We start from the raw sequence: 17,014 nt of genomic DNA on the forward strand, positions 1-17,014 counted from the left end.
CAGTGGTGAAGGGTGGGATAGTAATCCACTGTCAGCATCTCCCCTGATGTACGTAGGGTGAGTGTACTTTAATAACTACAAATACATACAGTCTGGCAACTGCTACATGGAAGATTTTGAACCGGTAGTGTGGTCTTTCCTTTTACAATTCTTCTTTATTGAGCTCGTAAATCACTGAACCAATGTTAATATGTTGGTAACATCCGTTTTATTTATTTGCACTAAATAAATAAACACACATCGGAACAAAAAAAAAACGTAGTCAATGACATGGGTGAGGCAAATTCTCTTAAACTTAACTCGGAATCTATCACTGTATGTGGTTCAGTTTTCATATGAATAGTTTATTCCAGTCGAATCATAGAGGGGAAGAACTGTATGTGTAAGATCGTAGCTTGGCCTCGAAGAAGGCAGCAGGCGTGGAATGGAATGTTTCCCTCAGAAGGTATCAGACATTAATGTACTCAGATACCAGGCGGACTCGGGCTGTTATTGTCTGGTGGCCGCCAGAGTGCCCGGCTATCGCCGCTAATGGTCGTGTTTGCGTGTCTCTTATCGGGCCTCCACCCGCAGCAACAACCTGGCGGCCAGTATAAGACTGGAGCGAGCCGAGAGACTAGACATCTGTGGTCCAGTCGTCGACTCCTCGGTGACAACACTGCCAAGAATGATGAAGATCTTATTCGTGAGTACTGAGGAGCACTCTTGCAACTAAAGAGAGATATCTTGAAAGAAATATGTTCTTTTCAGGTCAAGCTGGCACTGAAAATCTTATCTGTAATTTGGCTTCATTAAGTGAAATAAAAATATTTAATTTTGTTTTGAAGTCATGAAGTTTCCGTTTAAAACTAACTTTTTTTGGGTATCAAAAAAAACATATCAAATCAAATATTCAAATTTTATACAAATAAAATTTGTAATATAAAATTCAAGGAGAATCTTATACAAAAAATTATATTGGTCTGTTAAGGCAACTAAATATTTGGGAGTAGTAAAATGGTAAATACGAAAACTTATGGCAGAGATATACATAAATATCTAACGTTCTAATTTGTGTCATCACCAATACTATTATTCAAGATTTATGCACCTAAATTAAGTTTCTAATTTTGTATATGAATAATTTTAATGTAGGACGTATATTAAAAAAACTTATTATATACTTCAAAAATTGATTTACTAACATATTATTTTTATAGATCGGAAAAAATTGCAATAAGCGAACTACATCAAAGAAGCAACAGTTGAACAAACCTAATCATTGCCCTAGTTTAAATACGACCAAATAACACTAAATTTTCATAGGTGACGTGAAAGACTTAGGTTTGCCAGAACCGGCGCTCGAGCACTGCACCTGCAGCTGCATGTGTGTTGCCGTAGCAGCTCCACATGCCAGTTGCACATGCACCAGCTGCGGCAGTGAGAGGAGTGAGTGAGCCAGAAAGTGGATGAGTTTATGAAACAAACTCAGATGACTGGCTGAGTGGCGGACAGCTGTGCGCGCTCCATCCTATGGTCGAAACAAACGTGTTGTATATTATTAAGATCCATCTTTAACACTACATTAAGTTTATTCCAAAATTTTCTTTTGTTTGGCGTGGAGTTGTCCCGACGTCTCTCTTAGTCTTGTTTATATTGCCTACGTTCTACAGCTGGGTTCTTTCTTTCTACACTTCCTGATCATAGCGTGTTAATTAGGAACCATAGGAAAACTATTTGGGTTATTTGAACTGAGTATCTTCTAACCAAGCAAACAAACACATCTTAAAGCTTCTCCTGTCAGAACTACAGCAACACAGAAGCAACACGAGATATGTTCATTACATGACAGCTACTTGTTTTTCAATTACTTCCTGAGCCAGGGTCAGCATGGATGACATGAGATACCGATTCAGGTTGTCCTTCCGACATGGTTGTGACATTATCCAGTTAAGATGAAAGGCAGGGACAGTGAAGGTGAATACTGCCAGGAGTACCTCGAGAAACACCCTGCACGCGAATATACAATCTGGAAGGTAGCGACCTAATGAGCCAAACATATAGATATAAGAACAATTATAGTGCAAATTATAGAAGAAATAATATATTTTTTAAATGTACCAAATTAAATTTATATTATTGAACTGTGTTAACTGTTGTGATCGTTAATCTGCTACAGTGTGTAAGGTTGTTATTACATCGAATACAGAACGTTTTACAACTCCCAAAGACAAAGGATATTATAATTCAATTTAAGAGGCCACTTTACTTTGAAAAAATGGTAATTTGAAATGAAATTCGAGAGTCTGAAACATTTATGTGTTCTTTATAAAATTCGGAAATTCTAAAAATTTATTGTATAAAATAAAATAAACAAATGTATGACATCATTATTGATACTAGTTTTATGCATTACAATGACGTTTTTATTTTTGTATTTACCGTCTAATGACAAGTATGGGACAGAAAGGTATTAGATTCTTAAAAATATTATAATATAACTTACAGCATTATTGTTATCAGTTAATGTTGAAATATTTAAGATGTCAATTCTAATGAACGGAATTTACTCCATAGCAGAGAAGTAACAGTAGCTTGTTTTCTTCAGGTAAGCACTGTCACCCTGTTGCTGGTGATGGCGGCCGGACAAAAGACCGACACTGCAAAGAAGCCGAAGCGGATATTGCCGATGGAGTATCTTCTCAGCAAGGTTTCCAGGGACATAGGCTCGGAGGAGCTGAACACGACTGTAGAGGCCTCCAACCGCACCCGAGCCAACGACACCAGCGCTCAGCCTAAGCATTCCTTCTTAGAAGATGACCTCTACAACTCGGACCCGCAGGCGAGATCAGCCCTGTCGGTCATTGGATCACTCCTCCCCCAAGCCATCCCCTTAGTAGTGCCGGCTGTAAAGGATCTCTACAACCGTATCTTCGGCAGGGACGCCCTGGCGCTGCAGTCTCCCGGCGCGGGACAGGACCTCATGTCCTTGCTGCCCTTCATCGTCACCGCAGAGCAGGGCGGTATCTCCTACCTCGCCAAGCCGTGAGTACCTCCTGGCACCAGCACAGACAACCCACCTGACACCAGCACAGACAACCCGCCTGACACCAGCACAGGGCCACAGTCACAGACAACCTGCCTGGCACCAGCACAGACAACCCACCTGACACCAGCACAGGGCCACAGTCACAGACAACCTGCCTGGCACCAGCACAGACAACCCGCCTGACACCAGCACAGGGCCACAGTCACAGACAACCTGCCTGGCACCAGCACAGACAACCCACCTGACACCAGCACAGGGCCACAGTCACAGACAACCTGCCTGGCATCAGCACAGACAACCCACCTGACACCAGCACAGGGCCACAGTCACAGACAACCCTTCTTACACCAGCACAGACAACCCACCATCTACCAGCACAGGGCCACAGTCACAGACAACCCTTCTTACACCAGCACAGGGCCACATCACAGACAACCCACCTCTAGCCATGTTCCTGGTCGAGTGTGGCTGATCCAGATGTGGGTTTCTAGGAAGTGCCGTTAGCATACCTGTATAGGATCGCTTTTTTAGCAAGCGCTGAAACTGCTCTTTTTTTGTCATATAATAGCTCACACACAGTCAGGAGGTTCCATAATTTTTATAGGATATAATTTGGTTTTCTAAACCGTTTATGTTTTCTGAAATTCGTTACGATATGCTCTTGAAAATAATTGTTCAACAATATGGGTCTACTTTAAAAAGATACATTATGTGCTCCTTCCATGTCATATTACTAAATTAAATTTGTGTGTAGTCTATAGTTACGTTTAAGTAAGAATACATCAGATTATTATTCTTATAAACTGGGGAGAATTATAAGCATTCTATGAACTATGAATGCTCCATAAAACATAGGTAATATCCTAAACCATCTACTGGGAACTGCGAAGATCTGAATAGTGCAAGGAAGCATTGGAAGGCACTCACTTCTCCATTGTGTAAGATGCAATAAGAATATATCCAGGTCTAAAATACTTACTTGATATAATCTTTCTAATATCATTAATTTCTTCATTTAGAAAATTTTCATTATCTACAGTGTTTGCATAAATTTCCAAATTTTTTTTAATTATTTACACCATTTATGAGATAATAGTTTGCATTCTTGAATTATATAGTCCTCTATCCAGTGATGTTCTAATGAACTGATTTTGTGGTATATTTGTTTAAAAATAGTCGATAATCCAAATCAAATCCAAATAATGTCGTTTATAATAATTTTATTTTTATCTAAAATTCCTCACTAACACGAATTTTTTTTTGTTTGATGTATAGCTAAAACAATGTTCAATTTTTGATAGAGACTAAGTCTTTTAGTGTGAAATTCGCTTGTAAAATAATCGGGTTCGATCGATATATTACCGGAGCAGTTGGAAGAAGTTCAAAATGGAATCATGCATAATATTATAAATACAGTTGATTGATTTTCATAGATTATTTAGTTGCAATACCACATCCATTTTGGTATCTCATTACCCTTCATACACTGTCTAGAGATTCAATTAGATTTCCAAATGTACAGAGGTTATGGGCAACTGTAGATCATATTTAAGATTTTAAAAACCATTTTTTTAAATTTATTTTTTTAAAATTTATTCACAAGGATGACTGCAGAAAGAGACATTTGCTAAACATCAGCTAAAGCCTTGTGCTCAAAATCCACCTAACTAAATTTAAAGCTAAATTAACAAGTGTTTGACGCTCGCTGGTGCGCACATGGGAGACGTGAAATCTTGCCACGTCTGGTTCGTGCATGTGCAGGTCTGCTCCTGGCGTGGTCGCCTCTCCCGGGGTGCCGTACATCTACCACGAGTCATCGCCTGCCGCCTACCAGCCCGCCTACCAGCCCTACCAGCCCTACCAGCCTGCCTACCAGCCTGCCTACCAGCCTGCTGTCTCCCTGCTGGCGCCCTATCTCGGCCCTTCAGAGACCCGCCCCGGGATGTCGCTCCAGCCAATCACATACAAGGCCAAGGGCCGACGTGTGTGCTTTCCACTTCCTTTTACTTGCTTCTGAGATTACAAGATCTCAATATCCACTTGAAGAAAGCGAGAGTTCATGTGTACTTGTGGTGGAATTATTAAAACGTGCTGAATTCTAGTTGTTGTTTTATTTAAAGGCGAGAGGTACGAGAGTTAAGTTGTTGTCACCGAGGTTTATTTATCCCTTCCTGCCGCAAAGAGTGAAGCATGTTAGAGGTGGAGGTAGTAGCCGGGTCCTCGGGAACACTGGCGAGACGGGAAGAGCTGTTCGGGAGCTGTCCGGTAGCTGTCCGGGAGCTGTCCGGGAGCTGTCCGGTAGCTGTCCGGGAGCTGTCCGGGAGCTGTCCGGTAGCTGTCCGGTAGCTGTCCGGGAGCTGTCCGGGAGCTGTCCGGTAGCTGTCCGGTAGCTGTCCGGGAGCTGTCCGGTAGCTGTCCGGTAGCTGTCCGGGAGCTGTCCGGGAGCTGACCGGTAGCTGTCCGGGAGCTGTCCGGGAGCTGTCCGGGAGCTGTCCGGGAGCTGTCCGGGAGCTGTCCGGGAGCGGTCCGGGCGGAGGTGATACACCCGCCGGGAAGCGAGCAGCCGGTGTCACGTGTGAGCGAGGGGCGGGGGTAACAGTTTACTCAGTATTTCACTGCTCCGTGCTCAGTAGAGGAGCGCGACAAGAGGAAGAGGGGAAGGGTCGGCAGGGGAGAGTGTGCTCAGCCTCGCAGCAAGGGGGGGGGGGGGCGCTCCGCCGGCCTCGTCACTACTGCAGTGACACGCGCCCTGGTCTCGATGCTGGGGGTCGCTATTGACCATGAAAGAAAAACTAAATAAAAATTTTCTGAAAGTCACTCCATGAAAACGGTTAAAATAGGTTGTATTTATTTGAAATATACCTAAAACATTTCTAGATAACTTATTAAATAAAATGTATTGTTTTAGTTAGAGCAGGAGTATTCTGTCTCGGTTGGAATAGTGTGTGTTCATTACACTACCTGATCCGTAGGAAATGTTTGTGTTTCTCATTTTTTATAACTCTCCGTACAATTATTTAGAAATTAATACAACTCGAAAACTTTTTAATTACCCACAATGATATAAGTTTATGGCTGCACAAAATAAGGAAATTATAAAATATTGTTGACATAGAAATCATTTTGCATTAATGATGTGAAAACATTAGATAAGCTTTTGGAAAATTTAGTTAATTATTTATTGGTTAAAGTATTTGATTTTTACATTATTATTATTACTTTAAGATAACTTAAAAAATATAGTTTTTCAATTATTACTTTAAGATAACTTAAAAAATATAGTTTTTCAATTATTACTTTAAGATAACTTAAAAAATATAGTTTTTCAATTCTATCAATCAGATGAGGGCTATAAATTTTACAGTAATCCACAAACAATATTAATGATAGTTTGCAGTAAAACTGCTAAATATAATTCAAATGGAGCTGGTATAAGACTATCATTATGCACTGGAGAGAAAAGAATATTAAAATATTTACTTAGTAAGCGTTGGGTAAACTTACCTATATAATGATTCATATTTTATTGTATAATAATTTTTTTTCCTGGAACATAGTATATGCTAAGGGAATATAAACTTGGGAAATGTAAGCAAGCGGAGATGTTAGTCACCCAGGGATAGGGAAGGGGAGCCACTGTGGCGGGTTCCCTGGCTGAACGAAGGTGAGCTTAGCTAATGTCGGCGAGGCTCCAGGAACAGGGGACACCCCTGCAACCCGCGCTGCTCGGCTGTCGGGCGAGTTGCCTCAGCTGGCCCCTGACGAATTGCTCATTTTCTTAATGGTTCCAGTTCTCTCCAGTTCTCTCCAGTTATCTCCAGTTCTCTCCAGTTCTCTCCACTTCCCTCCAGTTGTCCGAGACTCCCGCTGAACGTTCAAGCGGAGTGTAGAGAGGAAAGTTGGTCCCCTCTCCCCCCGCTCGCCTCAAGTATGTCCCACGCTCGAATAGCTACTGGTGCACTGTGTACCACACACACAATACTTATCCTCGGCATCACACGGAATATAAAATGTACAGTTCTTGGTAATTTGTGTATGAAACGACCAAAATAATAGGCTGAACGTGAGAATGGCGATGTAAAGCGCGTCAAAGTGTAGGACTGCGAACGAACAGGCACATGAAGAGCAAGCAAGTTCTTAAAAAAATATAATTAATTAATAATATTTGGTGGGTGAACTTACGTAAGAGCATTAGAAGTTATACTTACTTGGCCTGAATTAAATTATAAATAAACCATCTAAAAAGTAGATAAAATAATAGTTTAAAAAACTAAAAGACACGCTTTATATAGAAAACCAAACTAAAAAGTAGAAAATAAATTTTATTAAATTTGAATTAAGAATAGTGTAATTTTTTTATAAATATAAATTTATAATAGCGTATATAGAAAAAAAGTATTTTATTTTAAAAAAAAGTGTAGGGTGCATGGTGTCAATAGTAATAAATATTTTATTGACATATATGAGTAGAAGGATTATTATTTCGATAGTATCTTAAAAAGTACCCCACGCTTTTGTTTTTAAATAAAATACTTTTTTTCTTATATACACTACTATAAATTTATATTTATAAAATTAATTACACTATTCTTAATTAAAATTTATTAAAATTTATTTTCTATTTTATCTTTTTAGTTTGGTTTTCTATATAAAGCTTGTCTTTTAGTTTTTTAAACTATTATTTATTTTCTACTTTTCAGTTTGGTTTATTTATAATTTAAAGTGATACTTCTTTATCGAAGTATGAAAGAAATTTAATAACAATTAAAAAAAACTTGTAGTTATTACATCAATTTACCATTAAAGTAGATTTTGAATAGATATTAGCTGCAGTTAAAATAATTCGATAAATATTGTTTTATCTCAGAAGTGTCCCTAGATGTGGCTCAAATTTTCATTTATTACATGACTTTACTATTAAAGTGATTTACTGACCTTGGCATAGTTTGGAGTATTTGTAACTGCTTGGTGTAGATTCGCAGGTTGGTGTTAGAGTGGAATTTCAAAAATCTGCCCATCAGTTGTAGTATTTGAGGTTATGAATATGGTGTTTGATTTCCCATCTGCTGTTGGTTTCACAGCAAAATCAAACTTCAATTTTTCCATGTTTCGTAAAATATTTGCAGAAAATTTTGTTTTATAATAATTTTTAACTCTTGGTTAATTGGTAAAATGAAACAAAGACGTAATTGTGTTTCTCTATTTAACGAAAGAAACAACATTTAAAGCCCTTATTTCAGTTTTTTTCTTCATATTTTTACAAATATAGATAATATTCTCTTCAAGAAAGTATATTGTTCACAATAATCATAACCTACTCTCATTTTTCATTTAATTAAATGTCACAATATTTCGTACACTTTTTTTATATCGCGTCAAAGACAAACTGAAAGAAAAGAGTTCGCACATGAGCGAAATGGTTTTCTTTACAATGTGCGAACTCTTTTCTTCAAGTTTGTGTTTGGCGCGATATAAACAAAGCCTACTAAATATTGTAAAATGACATAAATTGACAAAAATCTTATTTTGAAAATTGAATAATGGATTAATCTTATCAAATTAGTGTATTGTCATCGGTCCTCGATAAATCTACAAAGTTTGAATCTGGCCGTTTAAAGTGGGTCAAAATCGCACCCAAAGGAGTCGGTTACAAACATACAAAAAACAAACAAACATACAGGTGTAGCTAATATAAAGCGTGTAATAACTGACTTTATTCTCCATGCAATTCATTAATAAAAAACTGGGTTGGTAAAGTATAAATTTAATCTAATTAATTTTTTATTAAATACTCCTTATTCAATATTAATTTAAACACGTGTATAAAATTAATTATGTAATTTAGTACTATAATTATGGTTTGTAAATTTTAATTAATTATAATAAATAATTATGTTGAATGTATTTCTTTTTTAATTTTTTAAAATAATAATGTAATAATACATATTGCAAATAAATCATACATACCAGGAAATAACCTCACCCTTTTAAATACACTTGAAATTGTTAACACAATTTATATCACTAATATACCGAATAATTAAATGTTTTTAATTATATGGACCAGTATACAACATCAACAACTAAAGTTTATAATTTGAAAGTACATTAAAATTTATTATTTGTCTGTAGCTTTTTCGTCCTGTAAATTTATATTGCAAGCTTTGCGCGCGTTGTAAAAATTTACTTTTAAAATATTTTTGATAACGTGCCTAAATAAGTATTACTTCAAAAGGGTTCACAAATAGTTTAATTTTGAATACATATATATATTTTTACAAAACACAATATTCAAGAACGAAATTGTTTTTAAAATTATGTGTTTATAGCACGAGGAACAGAATACAAATTTGCCCCTTCAAATAAGAATGATACAATTCAGATGATTAACAGAGGTCTCTACTGTTCGTCATCGATAAAACCTTTCCCCCCCCTTACCCAATTGCTTGACACACAGCTCCAATTTTATAATTTATCGTTTGCAGTTGCAACAAGATGTGCGTAGTTATTTCTTTCGTCAAACGTCTACCAAGACAGCTTAAAACAGTAATATATCTGCAAATTAAAAATTAACAAAATTACGGGCTCAGCCCTGTTTAATATTTTTAAAAACATAAGGGGGGGGGGGGAGATATTAAAAAAAATTGTTCGTTTCGTAGAGAAATTTGCACCATAAATCACTATGCTTGTACATGTAGGTGATTTTTCATTGTTTTTTTTTTAATTGTGCAGTTACATCTCTTCGATACCTAAATTACAAAGTTGAATTACTTTATAAGTTTAGCTCGGTTTTTTGTGGTGTATTTGTGGTCTTCCTCAATTATCATAAGCCTACTTAAATATTTTAGTTAAGGATTATGAACAACCTGTATTTTTAAATGCCCTGTAATTTGTATTGTATTTTGAATTCAGGGTTGACAAACTTTGCGTGCAGTGCCTTGCCACGCTAACGTTTATGTTGAAATGGTGTAACTATGTGCTGTTTACTGGTATTCGCTTATATAAAAAATCATATTTGCATTATAACCAGCAAAATTAATTAAAACATGAAAAAAAACCAAACACATAAACTATTCTCACATTAGTACTTAAGTACTTTCTTAAGAGTAATGTTTTATGAGCAGATTATAATAAATGATTAAAGTAGTCAAAGGTAATTGAATTACCATTATTATGACAAAATATTTCAATAGGCTTAGTTGCTTAACATTTTTTTAAATAATTTATATTTAATTGGTTCTATTACTGGTAATTAATAAAAAGTATATTTTTATAGTGCTGGGGATGATGAATAAGAGACTGAATTGTATTCACGATAAAATATTTAAAGAGATATTATATAAGATAATAGATTTGGTAAGACATGATTAGCAGAGATAATGAAAGAAAAAATTTAATCGTGAATGGAGTTCCAACAATTACTTTTTGAGGAAGGTCCAAGTTATTTAAATTGTAATTTTTTTCTCATATATATTATTCTTGTCATATAAATCTATATGTAGAAAACCGGGTAATTTTCTTGAATTACAGCTCAAATGCAGTCAAAATCCTAGTATATTCACTCAATTTAATCGTCTTATGATGAATTTAGAAAGAGGAAGGTATGTGTCAGAACTTCCTGTCTTGGATGATGTCCACTGTGTTTCACTCTAGTCGTCCTTCCAGGAATTATAACTATGTCGTTGTGCGAGTTACAATGTTTTACCCAGTGATATGCGATCCATAATACATATGAATGTGATAAAGGAGTATCGCTATAGGCATTTACTATCATAATAGAGAAATAATTATAACAATTGTAGTCGCTCAAGCGAAAAACTATTATGCGCTCGATCCTGTTGAAAAATATCAGATTGGAACAAGGCATTGTAGAGTGGGAGAATATAAGTATGTCCTTTGATAACAAATATTGGACAGTTATTAAACGTTAAAATTGTAGAAAGTATGGACGATTTACAATGGAAGGGGATTCAAATCCTTTAATCATGTACAGTAATTGGTAAATTGAAGAAACGTTTTCACCACAAGCTTGTGTTAGATAATGCACAAATCACAGTGGTGAAGGGTGGGATAATAATCTACTGTCAGCATCTCCCCAGATGTCCTAGGGGTGAGCGTATTTTAATAACTACAAGTACAGTCTGCCAACTGCTACATGTATGATATTGAACTGGTAGTGTGGTCTTTCTTTTAAAATTATTCTTTATTGATCTCGTAAATCACTGAACCAATGTTGATAATTCGGTAACATCCGTTTTATTTATTTGAAATGGATAAAACAACACACATCGGAACAAAAAAAACGTAGTTAATAACATGAGTGACAAAAATTCTCTTGAATTTAATTTGAAATCTATCACTGTATGTGAATCCGTTTTAAAATTTACAGTTTAATGTAATGAAACCACGGAAGCTTTAGGCAATGTTATTGTTTGTGAAATTATAGACAGTCGAGTAATAGAGGGTAAGAACTGGACGTTTTAAATCATAGCTTGGCCTCGAAGAAGGCAGCAGGCATGGCATGTTTCCCTCAGAAGGCATTAGACACTGATGTCCTCAGATACCAGGCGGACTCGGGCTGTTATTGTCTGGTGGCTGCCAGAGTGCCCGGCTATCGCCGCTAATGGTCTTGTTTGCGTGTCTCTTATCGGGCCTCCACCCGCAGCAACAACCTGGCGGCCAGTATAAGACTGGAGCGAGCCGAGAGACTAGACATCTGTGGTCCAGTCGTCGACTCATCGGTGACAACACTGCCAAGAATGATGAAGCTCTTATTCGTGAGTACTGAGGAGCACTTGCACTTATCCCTGAAAGAAATGTGTACTTCTCAGGTTAAGCTGGCACTGTTTTTTTTTTTTTTTAACTAATATGTGTTTTTTTAGTGAAATAAAGCGAAATAATTTTGTTTTGCAGCCATGAAGTTTCCGTTTGATAGTAATATTCATTTGTGTTTCAAAATAATATACCAAATCAAAAATTATATTATTTTACAAATTAAATTTGTAATTAAAATTTTAAGTAGAATCTTTTACAAAAAATTAATGATATTTATCTGTTAAGGGAACTAAATAGTTGGGAGTAGTAAAATGGTAAATCCAAAAACTTATGGCAGAGGTATAAATAATATCTCACGTTCTAATTTGTGTCATCTCCAATTATACTTATTCAAATTTAAGCATCTAAAATAAGTTTCTAATTTTGTATATGAATAATTTTAATGTTTGAAGTATATTTAAAAAACACTTATTATATACTTTAAAAATTGAATTACTAACATTTTTTATAGATCGGAAAAATATTGCAATAAGCGAACTGCATCAAAGAAACAACAGTTGAACAAACCTAAACATTTCCATAGTTTAAATACGACCAAATAACGCTAAATTTACATAGGTGACGTGAAAGACTTAGGTTCGCCAGAACCGGCGCTCGAGCACTGCACCTGCAGCTGCATGTGTGTTGCCGTAGCAGCTCCACATGCCAGTTGCACATGCACCAGCTGCAGCAGTGAGTGGAGTGAGTGAGCCAGAAAGTGGACAAGTTTATGATACAACCTCAGGTGACTGGCTGAGCGGCGGACAGCTGTGCGCGCTCCATATGATGGTCGAAACAAACGTGTTGTATATTAATAAGCAACTTTTTTAATACTACTTAAAGTTTATTCCTAAATTTTCATTTGTTTGGCGTATCCTCAAGTGAATTATCCCGACATCACACCTAGTCTTGTTTATATTGCTTACATTCTGCAGCTGGGTAATTGCTTCTTTCTACACTTCCTGATCCTAGCGTTTTAATTAGATTAAGTGGAAATATCCCTTTACTCTTAGAGGCTACACATATTTTATATAAAGTATGTATAGTTATTTTATAATAAAAATAATGAACCTTAGGACAATTAATTTGAGTTATTTGAAACGAGTATCTACTAACCAAGCAAACAAACAGACCTTAAAGCTTCACCTGTCAGAACTACAGCAACACAGTAGCAACACGAGTTATGAGAATTACATGACAGTTAGTCGTTGTTTATTTAGTTCCTGAGCCAGGGTCAGCATGGATGACATGAGATACCAATGCAGGTTGTCCTTGCGACATGGTTGTGACATTATCCAGTTGAGTTGAAAGGGAGGGACAGTGGAGGTGGATAATGTCAGGAGTACTCGAGAACCACCCTGCACGCGAATATACAATCTGGAAGGTATCGAACTAATGAGCGAATTATATATCCAAAAACTATTATAGCGCAATTCTACTTAAGGAATAATATTTCTTTCTAATTATAAAAATTTAATGAATCCTATTGAACTGTTAACTATTGTGATCATTAATCTGTTACAGTGTATAAGGTTGTTATTACATCGAATACAGACGTTATACAACTCCCAAGGCCAAAAGAATGTTATAATTCATTTTTGAGATGCCAATTTACTTTGAAAAATGATATTTTGAAATGAGATTCGTCAGTCAAAAATATGTGTGTATTTTTTTTAAATTGGAATTTTTAAATATATGTAATATAAAACAAAATAAACAAATGTAAGAGATCATTATTGATGATAAATTTATACATTGGAATAACGTTAATATTTTTGTTTTTACTGTCTAATGACAAGTACGTGACAGAAATGTATTAGATTCTTAAAAAAAATTCTAATATAACTGACAGCATTATTGTTATTGGTTACTGTTGAAATACTAAATATGTCAATTCTAATGAAAGGATTCACTCCATAGCAGATGAGTAACTGTAGCTTGATTTCACCAGGTAAGCACAGCCACCCTGTTGCTGGTGATGGCGGCCGGACAAAAGACCGACACTGTAAAGAAGCCGAAGCAGGCATGGCTGCTGGCGCCTCTTCTCAGCAAGGCTTCCAGGGACATAGGCTCGGAGGAGCTGAACGCGACTGTAGAGGCCGCCTCCAACCGCACCCGCGCCAACGACACCAGCGCTCAGCCTAAGCTATACTACGACATGTGGGATAAGGAGGCTAGGGGACTCTGGACCGAGGTACTCGGAGAACTCGTGCCCCATGTCATTCCCATCGTGAGGCCGTACGCAGAAGATATCCTCCACCACGTCTTCGGCAGGACCTCGCTGCCGTACATCTCAGCCGTAGACCAGACCAGCCTCTCCTTCCTCTCCAAGCCGTGAGTACCTCCTGGCACCAGCACAGGGCCGCAGCACAGACAACCCTCCTGGCACCAGCACAGGGCCGCAGTCACAGACAACCCTCCTGGCACCAGCACAGGGCCGCAGTCACAGACAACCCTCCTGGCACCAGCACAGGGCCGCAGCACAGACAACCCTCCTGGCACCAGCACAGGGCCGCAGTCACAGACAACCCTCCTGGCACCAGCACAGGGCCGCAGCACAGACAACCCTCCTGGCACCAGCACAGGGCCGCAGTCACAGACAACCCTCCTGGCACCAGCACAGGGCCGCAGTCACAGACAACCCTCCTGGCACCAGCACAGGGCCGCAGCACAGACAACCCTCCTGGCACCAGCACAGGGCCGCAGCACAGACAACCCTCCTGGCACCAGCACAGGGCCGCAGCACAGACAACCCTCCTGGCACCAGCACAGGGCCGCAGTCACAGACAACCCTCCTGGCACCAGCACAGGGCCGCAGCACAGACAACCCTCCTGGCACCAGCACAGGGCCGCAGTCACAGACAACCCTCCTGGCACCAGCACAGGGCCGCAGTCACAGACAACCCTCCTGGCACCAGCACAGGGCCGCAGCACAGACAACCCTCCTGGCACCAGCACAGGGCCGCAGTCACAGACAACCCTCCTGGCACCAGCACAGGGCCGCAGCACAGACAACCCTCCTGGCACCAGCACAGGGCCGCAGTCACAGACAACCCTCCTGGCACCAGCACAGGGCCACAGCACAGACAACCCTCCTGGCACCAGCACAGGGCCGCAGCACAGACAACCCTCCTGGCACCAGCACAGGGCCGCAGTCACAGACAACCCTCCTGGCACCAGCACAGGGCCGCAGTCACAGACAACCCTCCTGGCACCAGCACAGGGCCGCAGCACAGACAACCCTCCTGGCACCAGCACAGGGCCGCAGCACAGACAACCCTCCTGGCACCAGCACAGGGCCGCAGCACAGACAACCCTCCTGGCACCAGCACAGGGCCGCAGCACAGACAACCCGTCTGTTACTATTTGTTCAACAACATGGGTTTACTTAAAAAAATAGACAACTTGTGCTCCTTCCATGTCATATCACTAAATTAAATTTGTACATTGCCTATAGTAACATTCAAGTAAGAATACATCAGATTTTTCTACTTATAAACTGGGGATAATTCAAAGTATTCCATGAACTTCGAATGTACCATAAAACATAGGTATTTTTTTAATAGATAATAATTTACTAAAACATCCACTGGGACTGCCAAATCTGAATAGGGTTTGGCAAGATCTGAATAGTGCAAGGATGAATCGGAAGGCACTCACTTCTCCATTATGTAAGATGCAATAAAAACATATCCAGGTCTATAATACTTTCTTGATAGAAACTTTCTTAACTCATTAATTTCTTCGTGTAGCTAATTTTCATTAGCTACAATGTTTGCATAATTTTCCAAAAAAAATATTTTTTAAAATTATTATTTAGATAATTGCTTACATTCTTGAATAAAATAGTCCTGTAATCATTTATGTTATAATGAACTTATCTTTTGGTATTTTTCTTTAAATATAGTCGTAAATACAAATCATATCTCAATTATGTTGTTTACAATTAATCTATTATATTTAAAATTTCTTACTACATCAAGTAGTTATTTTCTTATGTATTTTATGTTTAGCTAAACCAATGTTGCGTTTTTAATAAAGATCAAGGCCTTTATTGGGAAATTCCTAAAAACAAATATTTGTAATGATCGTAATATTATCGCAGCAGTTGGAAGAAGTTCAATCTGGGATCATAATCTCCATACACACTTTTTTTTTATACATTTTTAATTGCAACACCACATCCATGTTGGTTATCTCATTTCCCTTCCTAAACTGTCTAGAGATTCAGTTAGATTTCCGAAGTGTACAGAAGTTATAGGCAACTGGGGATCTTATTTAAGACCTCGGTCAATACTATCTAAATTTAAAGCTAAATTAACAAGTGTTTGACGCTCGCTGGTGCGCACATGGGAGACGTGAAGTCTTGCCACGTCTGGTTCGTGCATGTGCAGGTCTGCTCCTGGCGTGGTCGCCTCTCCCGGGGTGCCGTACATCTACCACGTGTCCTCGCCTGCCGCCTACCAGCCTGCCTACCAGCCTGCCTACCAGCCCGCCTACCAGCCCTACCAGGCCGCCTACCAGCCTGCTGTCTCCCTGCTGGCGCCCTCTCTCGGCCCTTCAGAGACCCGCCCCGGGGTGTCGCTCCAGCCAATCACATACAAGGCCAAGGGCCGACGTGTGTGCTTTCCACTTCCTTTTACTTGCTTCTGAGATTACAAGATCTCAATATCCACTTGAAGAAAGAGAGAATTCATGTGTACTCGTGGTGGAATTATTAAAACGTGCTGAATTCTAGTTCTTGTTTTATTTAAAGGCGAGAGGTACGAGAGTTAAGTTGTTGTCACGGAGGTTTATTTATCCCTTCCTGCCCCGAAGAGTGAAGCATGTTAGAGGTGGAGGTAGTCGCCGGGTCCTCGGGAACACTCGCGAGACGGGAAGAGCTGTCCGGGAGCTGTCCGGGAGCTGTCCGGGAGCTGTCCGGGAGCTGTCCGGGAGCTGTCCGGGAGCTGTCCGGGAGCTGTCCGGGAGCGGTCCGGGGGGAGGTGATACACCCGCCGGGAAGCGAGCAGCCGGTGTCACGTGTGAGCGAGGGGCGGGGGTAGCAGTTGACTCAGTAATTCCCTGCTCCGTGGTCAGTAGAGGAGCGGGACAAGAGGAAGAGGGGAAGAGGTGGCAGGGGAGAGTGTGCTTAGCCTCGCAGCAGGGGGGGGGGGGGCGCCCCGCCGGCCT

At 39.2% G+C, this 17,014-nt stretch overlaps 2 protein-coding genes across 2 annotated transcripts; both read left to right on the forward strand.

The window, feature by feature from the left end:
* Positions 1-594: 594 nt before the first annotated feature.
* Positions 595-5,129, forward strand: LOC134533484 (uncharacterized). The gene is made up of 3 exons (XM_063371009.1): positions 595-685; positions 2,588-3,024; positions 4,790-5,129. Exons 1-3 carry the CDS (start codon positions 668-670, stop codon positions 5,043-5,045), a joined length of 711 nt encoding a protein of 236 aa, XP_063227079.1. The 5' UTR covers positions 595-667; the 3' UTR covers positions 5,046-5,129.
* Positions 5,130-11,731: 6,602 nt separating this feature from the next.
* On the forward strand, positions 11,732-16,579 carry LOC134533485 (uncharacterized). Its single transcript, XM_063371010.1, has 3 exons — positions 11,732-11,805; positions 13,794-14,176; positions 16,237-16,579. The coding sequence occupies exons 1-3, from the start codon at positions 11,788-11,790 to the stop codon at positions 16,493-16,495; spliced, it is 660 nt and encodes a 219-aa protein (XP_063227080.1). The 5' UTR covers positions 11,732-11,787; the 3' UTR covers positions 16,496-16,579.
* The last annotated feature ends 435 nt before the right edge of the window (positions 16,580-17,014 follow it).

This window comes from Bacillus rossius, chromosome 6 (assembly GCF_032445375.1).
Source record: "Bacillus rossius redtenbacheri isolate Brsri chromosome 6, Brsri_v3, whole genome shotgun sequence".
In the NCBI taxonomy this organism is placed as follows: Eukaryota; Metazoa; Arthropoda; class Insecta; order Phasmatodea; family Bacillidae; genus Bacillus; species Bacillus rossius.